The sequence below is a fragment of the Lethenteron reissneri genome, chromosome 32 (assembly GCF_015708825.2).
Source record: "Lethenteron reissneri isolate LAM-NWPU_2019-01 chromosome 32, ASM1570882v1, whole genome shotgun sequence".
Taxonomy (NCBI): Eukaryota; Metazoa; Chordata; class Hyperoartia; order Petromyzontiformes; family Petromyzontidae; genus Lethenteron; species Lethenteron reissneri.
Window position 1 is genome coordinate 10,619,059 of NC_083810.1, and position 17,118 is coordinate 10,636,176.

At 49.6% G+C, this 17,118-nt stretch overlaps 1 protein-coding gene across 1 annotated transcript in view; it reads left to right on the plus strand.

Annotated features, from left to right (window-relative positions):
• The window catches only part of LOC133350016 (inositol polyphosphate-4-phosphatase type I A-like), a 48,325-nt gene that overhangs the window by 12,500 nt on the left and 18,707 nt on the right, over positions 1-17,118 (plus strand). Inside the window, exons 3-17 of the mRNA XM_061563967.1 lie at positions 711-755; positions 866-984; positions 2,278-2,394; positions 2,709-2,788; positions 3,125-3,230; positions 3,683-3,773; positions 4,847-4,994; positions 6,560-6,690; positions 7,849-7,953; positions 9,410-9,518; positions 10,994-11,177; positions 11,318-11,683; positions 13,114-13,273; positions 14,519-14,557; positions 15,177-15,352. Coding sequence (XP_061419951.1) covers positions 711-755; positions 866-984; positions 2,278-2,394; positions 2,709-2,788; positions 3,125-3,230; positions 3,683-3,773; positions 4,847-4,994; positions 6,560-6,690; positions 7,849-7,953; positions 9,410-9,518; positions 10,994-11,177; positions 11,318-11,683; positions 13,114-13,273; positions 14,519-14,557; positions 15,177-15,352 — 1,976 coding nt within the window. The remainder of the gene's footprint in view (positions 1-710; positions 756-865; positions 985-2,277; positions 2,395-2,708; positions 2,789-3,124; positions 3,231-3,682; positions 3,774-4,846; positions 4,995-6,559; positions 6,691-7,848; positions 7,954-9,409; positions 9,519-10,993; positions 11,178-11,317; positions 11,684-13,113; positions 13,274-14,518; positions 14,558-15,176; positions 15,353-17,118) is intronic.

Genomic DNA, 17,118 nt, shown 5'->3' on the forward strand with positions numbered 1-17,118 from the left:
TAAGGTCGTACCAGCAGGGGTAAGACTCATAATCGTTATCCTTCCGGATTTGATGAACAAAGCTGTCCTATTAGAGATGCTGGTCTCCGTCTTTGGACCGTGGCATTTCCACCACTGACCGGGGATCGCCAACGCAGAAACGGGTCACTCGTTTTACTCGTGCACTTGCACCGGGTATGGGAGAAATATTGTGACGCTATACGCGGCTGAAAGGCATTGCCTTGCCGTTGTGCCCTGTTTTTAAATTAAAATGGGAACATGTGCAAATATTGGATCAATTTCCATGTTGAAATAATTATATGGATGTCAGAAAAATTAAAAATTCTACAAAATGCAGAAGTTGTACAGTACAAGAAGAAGGACTTTACCGAAAGAACCAAAGAGTAATTCCTGCAGTGACGAAAGCTTCAAATCAAGAAGGAGCAGTTCATGCTCTTTATGTCAGGTTGCACGTTTTTTAAAGAGACATTGTTGCATTTGTCAATACCTTTCTACTGCGCGTCATACCAAAGCAAAACTGTCAAACGTCGACTCTTCCGTTACTTGCAGGCACTTGGATCATTCGTCCTGTTGTGTCTGTGTCCACCATAAAATGACGGTAGCCAAGTTGTTGTGAATTAGCACCGGTGGAGGGTGACACCGTAACCAAGTTTTGCTGACGAATGTAAATAACAATTATGCAGGATAATTATTAACCTTTTGTTTTCCAGCCAACAGCAAAGATCCGGATGAACCAGTTCTGGAGTTCAGTCTTGGTGAGAAGCCAAATGACCGCATTTCTCCTGCACTTTGACCAGTTCTTTGGCAAGTGTCTCAACTCTTAACCACTCACCGTTTAACCCTTTGCCGATTTGCCGGCCGGCAGCGTGCAGCGAAATCGTGACATCGTCGCTGGACCGGCGACCGAGCCTGTTCGTATCCGTGAGCGTCACGACTCCGCCGCAGGCTTTCTGGACCAAGCACGCGCAGACCGAGATCATCGAGGTGAGCGCATAGGGCGCGCAAACCCTCGCCGGAGACGCGTAACGGTGCGGAGGGTGATAGCGGTGGTGGTGATTGTGCCGCCTGGGCCTTACGCGCCCAACTCCTAAACTAACTCGGATTGAAATGGTGACTCTACCTCTCTGGCCTCTCTTTGTGCTGTGAAGAAAGGCAATTGCCTGAAACGTCACCGATGCTCCAGGTTACCCTCTCTTTTATTGCGGTAGATGCATTCCAAATAAAGAGCGCACAAAGCCGAATTGCACAGCATAGACTGCACAGTCACCTAACTGCACAATGCATCACACAAGACAGCTGCCTGCCCAGTAGCGCATACAGCGCACACACAATGTTGTCCCACGTTTCGATCGCGCAGCCGCATATGTTTGAATTCAAACCGCATATCGCGAATTTTGTGTCATGATAAGTTCGCCACATACATATGCAAAATTGCGCAAAAAGAAACTTATATAAAGTGAGGGAAACTTATTTATCTATAAAGGCAGTGGTTATGAAGAATGTGAGTGTTGTTTTTGTGCACTACTGCCAATGCAATACCTCCAAATAATTTGTCTGATTAAAATGATTGGACACGAGGTGGCCATGTGGGTTAATGTGAGATGGTGGGTTTGAATCCAGGCAAACATTGGCTTCTTTTGAGCTGCACTTGAGACAAGCAGCAGCCTGTGTGCATGCGTGCAACTTCATTTCCTACAGAGGGGACAGGGATTGGTTGTTGTGGCTCTTGTGCGATTGCGGTGGGGAAGGGAAGCGCTTTTCACCCATGTCATCGTCGTGGTACGTACTCCTTGTGGTTTAACATTCAAGGGAATGTTAGTGTAAACAAGCGATTTTTTACAAAACGTACTCAGTGTCGAGTGTAACCTGTTTAGTTTTTTTGAATATTGTTTGCCGCTTTTTTCCATCTATGAAAGTTGTCTGCAATTTTTGTTGCATATTTCATCATCGACCGAAAACATTCTTGCTTCCCCCTGCTGCTTTGTAGAAGCAGGAAGTTGACGCTTTCATAATCGTCGCGACATGAAAACGTAGACGAGATATTTTTGTTTATGTTAACGGTCGCCTACATGTACATGCACAGTTCTTCTGTCAATCTACTGCTGGACGGGGAGACAGAGGGATGGCAACAGATATACAGCGTGCGAGTGTGGATGCGAATGGACATGAGAGTTTATTTTTTTAACAAAGGCGGCGAGTCACGCCATTGTAAGTGTGCGCACGCTGTGTGCTGCGTTTCTATCACGTTCCGCCCTTTCCCCCCCTGATGCCTTGCAGGGAACCAGCACTCCTATCTTCCTGAGCAGCATTGCGTTCCTGCCGGACTCGCAGGCCACGCAGCTCACGCGCGTGCGCCTCTCCGTCTACGATGTCAAGGACAGGACCCAGGGAATGGTGCGTGCGTGCGGACGGATGGTGCCAAGTGCCACCCTCCCCACTCTTCGCCCCAAACACAAATAAATTAACCCACAGTCATGAAAAGTCAAGGACGTGTCCAAGACGTGATTCATATTCTCGGTTGCTAAGCACTTTTTAAAAGAGACTCGTGCAAATTGAAAAAAAAACTTCCTCAAGTGTTTGGCGTTTGCAAGTATTTCTGCCTCTCTTTCGTTCTATTGGTGAATAATGGTTAACGATTGACAATGCTGACGATGGTTGTAATGTTTTACTAATGACAGCCTTTGTTCTTTAATGCTGTCGCCTGCTAGATGTACCTACTGGGAACAGCATTGTTTACCATCAAGGACCTTTTGAGTTCCAGAAACCACCGCCTGCATATTACATTAACGTGAGTCCTTCCTTGTCTCTCCTTTCCTTCCGCCTTTCATCCTGTTCACCCTTGACACACACGCCAGCCCAGTTACTACTCCCAACGGACGCCTGTGCCGCTTTGCAGGCGTCCCATGTTTATATTTATAAATTTAGCTCGGCCTCACTCTCGCTCAAATCCCTCGAGAAATCTCAACGGCCCGGCCCTCTCGTGTCAAATTACCACCAGCCGTAACATTTGCGCTCTGGATATAAATATTAAAAAGAAAATCTAAACGGGATTGGCCGCTGCTTGGGGGTTTGGTCCTGCTGATGCTTGGGGGGGCGGTGCCCCGCCGTGTCACCCGCGCCACAGATCGCCGGAGAATGAGCGAGTAGGCAACATCTCAGTACTCGGCTGGCAGATGGAGAGACACGAGGAGTCTCGCTCCGCACACAGGGGCTCTCCCGACAACAGCCGGGTACGTGCGTGTGCGTGTGTGGACGCATGCTCTCGCCGCCATCAGCATCCCACCTCGACGCCTCTGATGGTCAACCACTTTTTCACCGTCGTCATTGCTACTGGTATTATCATCGTTGTCGTCGTCGTCATAGCAGTGGTAGGCATTTTCTCACAGAGCCAAAGTTTGTCAATGTGTCACCTGATCATCGAATGATTGATCTGAAATAAGTCACTCTGGAAGAACCATTGCAGGGTTGTGTAAGACGGACCTGTTGGAGTGATTTTATAAGTACAGTATTACTGGATGTCCTCTTTCAGAGTCGTGGCTTGAGTTGATTTCACGCCCGCTGTGTGGATCTGTAGAAGGAAATTTCTTTGGCCAATAACAGGATTCGGTGCGTTAGGGTTGTGGGTCACGTACTACACTTTGATTGTTATTGTTACCATTGTTGTGATCGCCTGGTCCTACAGACGGTGCTGACTGTGGATGAAAGCTTGGCAGAGTCTATGGGTGTTCGGGCCAAATACTCATCCCTACGCAAAGACACGCTGCTGAAATCTGGTAATTCGTGTGCGTAGAAGAAAGCCAATGAATGATTTAAAGAGAGATGAGTATCATCATAGCTTTGTTTTAAATAAAATTTATAAACTGGAATGTTTACCCCTTTTCAGAGGTCGCAAACGGGTTTTGATTCCTTACCCGTACCCGTACCCAGCCGCACCAGGGTCGCAAATGGATACCCGTACCCGTACCCTACCCGTACCCGGCCGGGTACGGGTAGGGTACGGGTATCGGGTACCCGATTTCGACCTCTGGGATGAAGCCATGTTGCAGGCGCGGGTGGGTTGATTCTAGTAACTTGAATTGTGAGAAGAGACAAGACGTTGGGAAATGAGTGACAAACAGTTACTCACCAGTGATTCACGGCCTACCCGTACCCGTACCCGGCCGCACCAGGGTCGCAAACGGGTACCCGTACCTGTACCCGGCCGGGTACGGTTAGCCGGGTATCGGGTAGGGTACGGGTATCAGGTACCCGGTTGCGACCTCTGCCCCCTTTCCCCGCTCCGAGACGTCTGCAAGTTGTGCAGGGTGGGGTCTCGGAACGCGTAAGCAGTTCGTCGTCAATTTTATTTAGAGAGGCATTGCGCCGTTGTTTTCAAAGACATTGTACTCACCGCAGAGAACTGTCGCGACACGGGCGCACTCTATGATAGCTGGCGCCAAACTGTGCCACACGCTCTCCCGCAATGGCCCCGTGGGAGCCTCGGTACGTCTTCCAACCTGAACAATAATAACAATAACGTGTATTTTATAACTTTGTCATACACGTTTGTCATCGGAATGGGAAAGGGTGCATCCATTTATACTGCTGGGTGGACAGGAGGGGGGGAGGGTGTTATAACAAACTTGGCCATTGTTTCAACTGCCCCACCAGGAGAATTAACCGGTGAACTCTGATAATAACCATTACACCACTGGCAGCATCCCCTTTGTACTTGTTACAAAATACATTTGTACCTAAGTGGTGTCTTTACCTGGGGAGCGTAAGTGAACAACACGATTTTATTTGATTCGTGCAAATGCGTTTGTGCTTTGTTAACGATTTATCAACTTTTTTGCGGGGGCGGCAGTGATCGAGGGCGTGATTTACCGCACGTACCGTCTCCCCACGACGGACGGGAATCAGCTGCGCGTGCACGAGCAGATGGGCGAGACGTTGCTGTCGTTCCACGTACCTCGACAGCTGCTGGCGCTGTACGTGGAGGAGGACAGCGCCCGGTTCGTGAGCGCACGCACGCTGGCTCGCTCGCTCGCCGACACACACGTTTACACGCCTCACCTTTACTCCCGTCTTATCAGAATCGGAGTATTTATTGATGCTGGAGGAATGCGATGAGCTCGAAAGCTCTTTCTCACAGATGTCCAGTAGACGGGTGAGCGAATATGCACCGGCATATTCGCTCGCTCATCTACACACCTAACAGAATACCCACATAACCATGTGTATTCGCATACCCGCTCGCCAATCTGCACACCTAACCACATAACCACACAATTGCGTCACGCACATACTCATCTACACGCCCGACCACATACCTAAGCAACCAATCATGCCCTTACGCACGTACACAGCCTTGTAAACACCCATTCAGGCGATAGCATATTCACCACACACGATGTCTGCTTGTGCACCCAGATAAACACAAGTATGCCTTAGGAAGCATCAAACAAAAGATGCATGGTGTGCGCACACAGATGAATTCCTGTACCAGTGGCAAGCACCTGTGCTGGGTATTAAATCGATATCCGGTCTAATTAGTCACAGGCACAGACGCTGGCTCCAATTCCAAAAAAGTCGCAGCTGTTTAAAAAAAAAAGAATTCCTAACTCCCCCCCTGTGCCCACCCTCCGCCACAGGCACGTGTCACTTCTTGATAGCAGTCCTCTGAGGTTGACGGCTCACAGTTGTTTGGGTTTTTTTTCCCTTCCCTGCAGCCCTTTTGGGATGATTGGAGTTGGGGGCGGGTTTCTATAACCGAGGCTGCAGGGTCATCCTCGTAGGGTTGATGACAGCTGCTCTTGAGCATCTGTGTCCGGTGCCGGCTTGCCCCCGGAGGTCATTGCTGGCTAAAGTCAGCACCGTACCTCATTGGACCTGTGGTTATAATGGCAGTGCCCCGGGGAATTGATGTGGCCGATCTTTTCTTCCGGCCACTTGGCCCCCACACGTGTCCTACTGGCCTTAATTAGTGCCGGCCTTGCCACTGCATTGCCAACAGGGGAAGGGGGGACACTGTGTTATCCGTTGTTCATGTTGATATACAATTACTACTTCTAACTGTCGTGCACACGAAGGTAAGCTATGCCGACAGGAAGATAAACTGTAGAAGCACATTTTACTGTATGTTACAACTGCACGATAGTCAAAGTCTACATTATAATGATTATATTACCAATCGTTAAAGGCGCAGTTGAATCTACTATACAAGTTATGTGAGCACGTGATACTACAGTGGATATGGAGCAGTCGTTAAGTGGTTTGCACACTGCGCTAAGAACCTGGTGACGTGTTCAACAACGGGTCATGGATAACGTCAGTGGCAAGTGCTATCTCAATCTGTCCTGGAGCTGCCGCAGGTTGACTCTGCCTTAAAAGGAGCACCTGGTGCAGTGTATCGGCGTCAGAACCGGGGTAACAAAGACGCTTTAGTGTGTTTCTGGCTACACCGCTTCATTATGTTCTCGCCATCAGCCATGGTCAATCCACTGCTGGATTAAGCGAATAGATCGTGCACCATCAATCGGTGTGGCCGCACTGGTATGTCGTGTCTGCGCGTGTGCAGAGTCTTGGCTTTGGAGGAGCTGGGCGAGTTGTCTCCTCACTGGGAGGGCCTCCGCAGGCAGATGGTCATGCAGTACACGTCCGTCATCAACACCTACCAGGAGAGCCAGCGCGAGCTCAACAGATACAAGGGCACGTATTGCACCCACCGGCGTGCAGCTTGTTACTGACATGACCCTTGTAGAATATACTACTCCATATATGTACACTAGCCCGTACGCCATCCCATACATCGATCCCACACACGTACGCTCTCGCGACACCAGACCACCACACACTGCTCAAAACGTTATCCTGCGCACAAGGACACAGATCCCCTTGTATAGCCTTTAACAGGCTGTTGGGGCACGTGCTATTTGCTAGCACCACGGCACATGATGGGGTCGGTGGCCAACACCACGTGTGGCTGTCTTCGTCTCCCCAGTGGTGATGTTTACACACAGCACCAGATACTCCTTTGAGGCTGAGTCTACCTAGGAGAGGCCCAGGATCTGTTTAGATAATCGTCACGCACTACACACTTGCACATACATTGACCCGCACGATGCCCCCACACATATCAACTCCACCACAGCAGTCGACACGTTATCTAGGGCAGCGGTCACATGGCCGAGCGAGAGCGCGTTTGTCGCTGGCTGCGGTGGTTTGTAATTTCGAGCCCCAAAGCCACGCTGGTTAATACTGCGACTGTGTTAACCAGCGTGTGCTAATCAGCGTGTGCTAACCCAGCGCAAACTGATATGCGCCGTTTGCTTCGCAGTGGGATGTTAACGGTCCTGTGATGTTATTTGAAAAACAAGTGGTGCACCTGTGCTGGCGGTACGGGTCAAATTTTTGCCCATGTTTGAAAAACCACTCGCAAATTACTTTACTTGGGTCAATTCACGTAACAGTGTCACACCTGACTGGCAGGCTGTACCCGTCTGGAATATATGGTGTTTTTCGTGATAGCTGTGCACTATGAGAATGGTGCTAACACGAAATGTATTAAATTATTATGTTTCAACGCACTACCCAACACACCACGAACTACTGATCCTCGTCTCCACACCAAATTGCATAACCACCACGTCACTCAGCACCCCCACAACCTACCCCACTGCACCGCTCGAAACACTGCCCTGTGGCGGCAAGCACGCACCCTCCATGGCAAAGGGGCACGTCCCGCCATGGCCCGGCGTATGAGATTAGCAGCGCTGGCGACGGCAGGCTGAACGCGAGTATCTAAAGCTCCGTGTTGACGTGCTTCTCTCTCTGCCGGCGGCGGCGGTGCCGGCGGTGGCGGAACAGGCCCGTCATTCAAGCCGAGCCGGCTGCGCACGGAGCGAGGCCTGGAATTCGTCCCGGTGAACCTGCACATGCAGCGCATGCGGGTCATGGACGACGTGCACACAGGTGTGCCTCCCCCCGCCTCGCAGTGGCTCGTCCGTTCACACTATACACGTGGTCACCGTCAGCGAACATCATGAAAATTCTAGATTTGAAGCTTTCGTGACTGCAAGAATTCATACTCTTAGGTTTTTTCGGTAAAGTCATGTAGGTAAAAAAATAATAATAATAATATAAATTAAATAATAAATCACGACGTTTCGTTTTGTTGCCTCCGAAACGTCGTGATTTATTATTTTATTTCTATTTTTTTCTTCTATTATTTTATTATTATTTATTTTTATCATTATTTTTTTACCTACGTGACTTTACCGAAAAAACCTAAGAGTATCATGAAAATTCTTCGGCACGTTTTCGTGACGGGTGCTGCAAGATTTGTCCGTGTCCGTCCGGTGCTCGCCGATCTGCATTGGCTACTGGGTTTTCTAAACGAATGCATTGTGAGGTCACACTCATTGCTCACTAAGTGCTTAACGCAAATGAACCACAGTACTTTGCATCAACCATCACGCAAACTCCGGTCACCCTCGCAGCAACTTTTGGCTAACCATCGAACAAAGACGGTCACTGCATCGCGCACTTTCAGATGTGCTTCTGCGGCCATCTGGAACGCTCATGCTTCTGATATTAGGAAGCCATCGGAGCTGTGCACTTTTAAATCTAGATTGAAAACGAATTTCTTTAGAACTGCTCCTTTGTGTTTACTTTGTTGTCCTTCCCCCACACCTTCGATATTAGCACGATTGGCTACGTACTGTGCGAAAGAAGCTCAACATACATACTTCCACGAAGTAAAACAACTTGTCAAAGATCCAAATTGTAGTCGGAGAAACATCACAATCCATACTTAACCAGTTGCCTTATATTAGGGTCGCTTCTAATGTGTCTGTATCACAATTTCCTGTGCGACCACAATGCCCACCCGCACAAAGCTAAACCCTTTCTTTGAAACCGCATCACAGTTCTATCTATGAAATGTGCGTGTGGCATTTCCTTAAAATAAATACATGGCCACTGCTGCGATATGACCGCAGCAGTTTGTGAGGAAATTAATAAATAGAACATGCCACATCGCACAACCATGCTAAACTGTACAGTAATTACTTATTGAAAAGCTTATTACAGTGCACATTTAAAATGGTAAATATGTAGCTAATTGTCATCAAGTTCATAATGTAATTCATGAGGGTCACTGTAGGTTGCTGAAGTTACAGCAGACCACTGTTGACATTGATACAATTCAGTGTAAGGGCCTTTAGCAACTCGTTGAATATCCAAACATTAGTGAGAGGGGAATCATCCCAAGCCGTCTTGCACACCTGCCTTGTTTATGTTTCTCCGTCTCGGCTCAACGCATGCTGCAATATGGTCAAACGATTGTGAATAATTGCACGTGTAAGTAGCTGACGAGAGAGCAGAAGAGCCTCTTTGGCGTTTCATTCTTGCCGTTGTTACATTTCAGACCACACGTATGACATCGTGACGGTGGGAGCGCCTGCAGCTCATGTGCAGGGATTCAAAACCGGGGGCCTGCGGAAGCTCGTGACCAAATTTGAGGAGTCGAAGAAAAGGTGAACGAAACTGGATTGGAAGCGCGCACACATGCACACGCGCACACATGCACAGGCGCTTATACTCGGATATACACATTCGCACACAAAGACAAAGATCCCCCAGCCAAGCTTCAACAAACTGTTGGGGCAAGTACTGTTAGCAAGCACTTGCCAAGGGGAGCAAGGCATACTAGGGAGTGGTGTAGCTATCATCGCACCCAGCAGCCTTTTGTCACTCTAGTGCTGATGTTTGCACACTGGACTGGGCTCACATTTTAAGCTGACCAAGTGTCAAACTGTTGTCACCCGGGTTCGTAGCGCAGTGCCCTCACGCTGCGTCACCGCTGCTCGAATTCGCACACAACGACACGCACGCAAATATACGTAGGCACAGGAAAGCACGCGCACTCCCACGCAGCATAACGCTTTCAAAGTCAGCTGTTTGTATTTCTCCACATTTGCAATGATTTGTTAGTTCACTAAAAATCTATTTAAACTGCAATCATTGAGTGTTAGTTTCCAGCACTGACACCTTCAAATTTACTTTCAAGCAATTCATGATGTGTATATACGACATTTTTAGCAATAGCCCAGTTTACACGGCTGACGTCAGAGGTGAGTGAAATGTAAACTGGTCCCGGGCCCCATTATGCCTTGGCCAGCACGGTGAAACAAGTCGAATGGCTTGGGGAGCCCATTATCCAGCAGTGGATTGGCAAAGGGCTTTAAAAGAAGAAAAAAACTGCCGGGTTGGAGCTATGGTTGTTACACCGTGTTCTGCCTGCTCTGGGTCTGCCAGGCGAGAGTCAATTGACATGGAGCGCACTGGAATGACAAACCACGAGGGCAGGAAGGTCTCGCTGTTAGTCACTTCTGATTAATTCGATTCATCCTAAAAATGCTCCTGCTGTGTTGCACCATGCTCCCAAATACACTCTATTGCATTGCCTGCTTTCCGGTGCGCGTCTGCGGCCATCTGCCACGCACTTCCTTCCAATATTAGGAAGCCACTGGAGCTCCAATTAGCGTGGTTGGCTACATACGAAGTTCAACATACATACAATCAATCCCCATGTGCTTCCCGTATCCCATATTACTCGTCTCTCGCGTATCCCGTATCCCTCATGTTGCCTCCACACGCCTATGTGACTTCAATGAGTGCCTGGTGCAGTGAAATGTTGTTATGCTTGTTTACCCATAAATGAGTCGCTGAGTCTCAAAGCGCTTAGTCCAGAGGATCCTGCAAATTTTTTGCAGTAAGGCTCCATGTTGCTGTGTGCAATCCAATTTGACTAACATGCAGATAATTTTCAGTTTCGTGGATGTTGTGGCCAATACAATTCACGTTGTGTGTGTACATCATAAAACATCACAAACATGAGCACCGGGGAAGACGATGGTAGTCGGGCAGTGAATCTAGCCACACCACTGACGCTCGCCTCCCCTATGCCACGTGTCCCCCCTCGTGTCATCGCTCTTCCCGCCGCGGCCAGCCCGGCGATGGGCTCGCGAGCGAGCGCGTGGCGGCCGCAGGACGTGGTGAAGGCCCGCGAGCTCAACGCACAGATCACGGCGCTGCGCACGCAGGTGGCCTACTACGCCGAGCGGCTCTCCCGCGCCGCTCGCGAGCATTCGGCGTGCGGCCTGGAGCGCACCCTCGCCAGCCTCGCCGACAAGGTGGGGCCCGCGCTCGGCGCACGCGTCGTGCAGAGTGGCCACCGAACGTGGCCGGTTTTTGCCAGGCTGATGACGATAACGATAATGACGATGCCGACGTTTTGTTGTTGCCGCTTCGGCGTCGTCGCGTCTTTGCGCAGACCCGCCAGCTGGTGACGGTGTGCGACTGCAAGCTGCTGGGCGGTGCCGTGCACTCGCTGGCGTCGGCGCGCCCCGACTTTGTCGCCTCCGTGCCGACCCCGCCCGGCGAAGCGAGCGGTAGCAGCGGCAGCCCCAGCGGCAGCGCCGGCGGCAGCAGCTGCGGGGGCGGAGAGGAGGGCGTCGAGGACAGGGACCGCGTCGTCCTGCGCAACGATCGCGACTCGCTGGCGGCTCGCTGGACGGGCCGGGAGAACCGCGCCTCGCTCACCTTGTCCATCGCGTCGTCGTTCGCATCCCTGATGACGGCCGGGAACGCGGCCGGCACTTCGGCGGTGTGCGGCGGCGAGTGGCCCGAGGAAGAGTGGGTGCGTGTGTGTGCAAGTGTGTGCGTGTGTGCGTGTGTGTGTGCGTGTGTGTGCAAGTGTGTGCGTGTGTGTGTACCAGGCCTGGTACAAGCGTCGTGGTGACGTCACTGCCACTTAGTGGCGAATGGCGGTTGTTGTTGTTGTGTGTGCGTGCGTAGTGGGGAACGGTCGTGCAGCGGTTGGTGCGCTGCGCTGTGAACCCGGCGACCCGAGTTCGATTCCCGCTCACGGCCAACACTAGCGACGATTATCTGCATGGGTCCTGGGTCTCTCCCCGAGGTTGACTCAAATGAGTACTTGGTGTGATGTGTAAACATCACCACTGGGGAGACAAAGACGGCCGGGCGTGGTGTTGGCCACCCACCCACTCGCATGCCATACTGGCCTTCATCAGTGCTCGATAACAGCACTTGCCCTAACAGTCTTTATGGCTTTGTGGGGAATCTTTGTCTCTGTGTGTGCGCGTGTGCCTGAGTACATACTTTGCATGTTTTTGTCATGTACCTACGTACATGTTTTGTGTGTATGTGCATGGGTAGCGATGACTTAGTGGTTAGCGTCGTGCACCGTGAACCGATCCTGGGCCTCCCGGAGATTGATTCAGCTTTAACTGAGTGTCTTGTGCGGTGTGTAAACATCAGCGTTGGCCACATCACCAACATTTTACATGAATAAGTTTCATCTTTATATGGGCATCCTGAGAGGTCTATCTATGGGCATCATGAGAACTCTATATATCAATTAATTAATGCATCCAAGCTGAAAACATATCTAAGCAGTAATGTTATCTTTAATGCAGACATTACATTAAATTTGACTTCATGTATATTGATGAGCTAAACATCACAAACTAATCTCACTTCCTTAGTTGCAGGGGAGTGGTGGTATAGTGGTTAGCGCAATGCGCTATGAAACCGGTGATTTGGATTACAATCGCGAGCAAATCAAAATCAGTCGTGATGGGCGAGCGACGAATGCACCACTCCTGGGGTTTCCCTCCCACACACCAGTCGGCACCGACAAGCATGGTGAAGTATGATGGCGTGGGGAGAGGTAATCCTTCATCCAGCAGTGGACTTTTGTCACTCCTGAACATACTTAAACATCTTCTTGGTTCTTTCAGTAAAGTCACGTAGAAGGGAAGTAATAAAATAATAAAAATAAAACATAATAAAATAATTCTCACGACGTTTCGGCCACAACGCAAGCAGCCGTCCTCAGGTGAAGAATGAAACACCACCAAGCTTGGAGCGTATATTTAAGCTGGGTTGGAGGGGGGGGGGTGGGAAGAAGAGCGCCTAGACAAAATGAACACTTGCGACCAATCAAGCGGCTGGATTTGTTGTTGCAGCCGTGGAGCGGTTTGTGAATGAATAAACAAACGGGACGTGCGTGCTGTTTTGCGCCGGTCTTGCCCGCGTGCCCCGCAGAGCAGCGTGTGGCTCAACGTGGACAAAAGCCTGGACTGCATCATCAAGGCGGTGGATCGCCTCCTGCAGCGCGAGCGCCGCTGCGGCCAGGAAGGCCAGGCCAACGCCTCCGACGACGTCTTCTCCTCGGCAGAGCTGTCGGCATCGTCCCGAGTTGGGAGTACGGTGCCCCCCACCTTCCCCCCCCCCCCCCACCTCCGTTTCAAACATTGCGTCAGAGCCGGAATGTAAAAGTTAGAACCAACTGAACTGAACTACGAGCTATTTTTGTGTTACCAAGGCAAGGCCCACTGAGCTATATAGGTCGTTTTCAGAAGCAACCTGAGCACAAAAGATAGCTCAATGAAGTGGCTTATTATGTGGATATTTATAGCAGCCAATACTCTTAAATTCATCTTTCTAAATGTGGAGGGAAAAACCGGAGGACCTGGAGAAAAATCCACACGACCACAGGCATCAGGGGTTGATCCCACGACCTCCTGTATACCAGGCGAGGTAGTTAACATTTCGCCACCGTGGCGCCCCAAAGTGGGGGTTACAAATATTATCATAGCCTTAGCAGGGGTCACTAATATTCTTGAAGTTGGAGCCGTTCTCAAGCAGGTGAGGGAGGCTAGACTTGCTTGGATGGTGTGGCATTGCGTTGGAAAGAAACAAAGAAATGCAATCGGAAGGGCTACGAAGCTCAGAGACCCATAGACTCACACACAGCCCCACACATCAGAAGGGCTACGGAGCTCAGAGACCCATAGACTCACACACAGCCCCACACATCAGAAGGGCTGTGGAGATGCCACCGGTGCAGGCCACAAGAATTGGGAGACTTGAGGGTCAGATGCAGTGGATTGAGAGATTGAGGGCAGTGGGGGACTTTTGGCTTCGAAGAAGTTCAAGGAACATAAGCCACCATCACGTGAAAACTGGTCATCCTCGCAGCGTTTTTTGCCTAGCCATGAGATGTGCTTCTGCGGCTGTCTGGAATACTCTTCCTTCAGATATTAGGAAGACACTGGAGCTATGCACTTATAAATCAAGGTTGAAAACTAATTTCTTAAAAAAAATATTGTCCGTCCCCTGCACCTCCAATGAGCACGGTAAACTATGTATGGTCCAAAAGAAGTTCAACATACTTACAAAGTTTCCAAATGTTGCATTATGGATAGGGTAATGCGTGGCTAACAAGGCCACGTGGGACATCTGGGATAGCCCTGACTGCGGGAATGGTGCAGACTTTGGCAGATACTGTGGAGGTCTGACCTCTGAGCAGACTGGATGAAGGACTGAGAGCACTGAGGGCTGTAGACGAAGCTGTGGGTCCGGCTTGATCAAGTAGGCGCACGCTATAAGAAGAAGATGGCAGCATTGTGTTACCCCCTTCACCCTGTCGCCATTGTGTCTCTTGCAGATGGAGGACTGACATTGGTGGAATTGACACCAACTACTGGTAAGCATCGCACACTGCTGTCTGGGACTGTAGATTCTAGTGTGGCTGGAAATTCAAACAGTGACAAACATTGGGGGAGCTTCGGGGTAGGGTGACACAGGTGTGAATGGCTTTCATGGTTGTGCTTCTGCAAACAAGTGTCTGGAATGCAGTGGTGCTTTGGTTGTATTGTAAATTGAGTGTATACACAACTGCCCACTCCCCGTGTCCTCTCAATGTTTTGTTTTATGTTTACCAAAGACTATTGGCCGATTGTGATTGTGGAAAATGTACGTATGTTGAACTTATTCCGCGCCCGTACGTAGCCAACCGCGCTTACTGGAGGTGCGGGAAAATGTTAGGCTGACGACGACTTCAGGCTCCTTGCTGTAGTTGAAAGGTCACACTCATCTCAAAGCTCGTCATTGGTTCTTTAGAACCTTGACGTCTGTCTGCAGAAAAGCGTTTAGTGACTACGGTTGCACTGTGATCTCTAAGTTGTCCATCGGTGTAGGAGATGGCTGTGTCTGCAGCGCAGCGTACCCCATGCGGTTCAATGCAGACTTTCGATGAATCGACGCGTCGTTACGCGCCCGCCCGTTTGCCTGACCCGCACTCGCGCTTTCGGTGACGGCGGCAGGCGCGGAGTGGAGCGAGACGCTGTACCCGCTGCTCGCCACGCTCACGGACTGCGTGTGCATGCTGAGCGAGCGCGCCCGCCAGGCTGTCACCTTCCTGCTCATGCAGGACGGCGCCGCGTCCGTCGTGCAGGCCCTCGGCCTGCAGCACCGCCGTGACCTCGTCTTCTCGCAGGCCGTAGGCAGCGCACCGCCAACACTCCGTCACGGAGCCTCGCACGACGCTGAGTCACACTACGCTATCATCGGTGCTCTGCTACTTATTGTCCGTCAATACAATACACAATGATGCTGCATTGTTTCATTATGCTGTGCAGCTTATTGTCTGTTGGCACAATACACAATGATGCTGCTGCATTGTTTCATTATGCTGTGCGGCTTATTGTCTGTTGGTACAATACACAATGATGCTGCATTGTTTCATTATGCTGTGCGGCTTATTTTCTGTTGGTACAATACACAATGATGCTGCATTGTTTCATTATGCTGTGCAGCTTATTGTTTGTTGGCACAATACACAATGATGCTGCTGCATTGTTTCATTATGCTGTGCTACTTATTGTCTGTTGGTACAATACACAATGATGCTGCATTGTTTCATTATGCTGTGCGGCTTATTGTCTGTTGGTACAATACACAATGATGCTGCATTGTTTCATTATGCTGTGCGGCTTATTTTCTGTTGGTACAATACACAATGATGCTGCATTGTTTCATTATGCTATGCTACTTATTGTCTGTTGGTACAATACACAATGATGCTGCATTGTTTCATTATGCTGTGCGGCTTATTTTCTGTTGGTACAATACACAATGATGCTGCATTGTTTCATTATGCTGTGCAGCTTATTGTCTGTTGGTACAATACACAATGATGCTGCATTGTTTCATTATGCTGTGCTACTTATTGTCTGTTGGTACAATACACAATGATGCTGCATTGTTTCATTATGCTGTGCTGCTTATTGTCTGTTGGTACAATACACAATGATGCTGCATTGTTTCATTATGCTGTGCGGCTTATTGTCTGTTGGTACAATACACAATGATGCTGCATTGTTTCATTATGCTGTGCGGCTTATTGTCTGTTGGTACAATACACAATGAGGCTGCATTGTTTCATTATGCTGTGCGGCTTATTTTCTGTTGGTACAATACACAATGATGCTGCATTGTTTCATTATGCTGTGCGGCTTATTGTCTGTTGGTACAATACACAATGATGCTGCATTGTTTCATTATGCTGTGCTGCATGGTGTATAATGCTAGGCCACATGATGATACATTCCATTACGCATATCTATAATGCATGTCCTACAGCATGCTGTACTGCACGTCACGTGATGCTTCGCTACACAGTTCCACGGTACACAATAGTACGCAAAGCTGTGTTACACTGCATTTCACCGACGGTAATGCACACGTGTTGACGTACAGTGTGTTCTGGAACACGTTGTTAGACCACGCTACATCACATCGTGATACCTTGCACAATGCTATTTATACACAGTGCTACATTACACTGAGGACATGTATGTGTAGGGGTCCTGGCTATGCACATCTATGGAGGCTTTGATGGTGTGAACATTGTCATTTTAATCGGGCGGTGGTGGTGGTGGTGCATGACTGTAATCTGGGCACTGTGGAGGCAAGGATTGGTGGGTCACGAAAATGTTGTGAAAATGTGGGCATCGAGTAGCCGTAACCCTGTCTTGGCAGGAGAAGGCGGTACATCAAATGTGGACTCTCCTGCCTTATCCACCTGTTTAGTGTTGACCCCATGGGTTTTGACCACTCAGTAATTGGCTAAAAGCATCTTCGTATCTAGGAGGCCGCAGATTTTGAGCAATTGTTGATGCCGGCTCACCGCACAGCTGCTCTTCCCGCTTTTCTGTGGTTGCCCGCGCCCCTGCGTCGTTCTCTCTCTTTGACAGTGAGCGAATT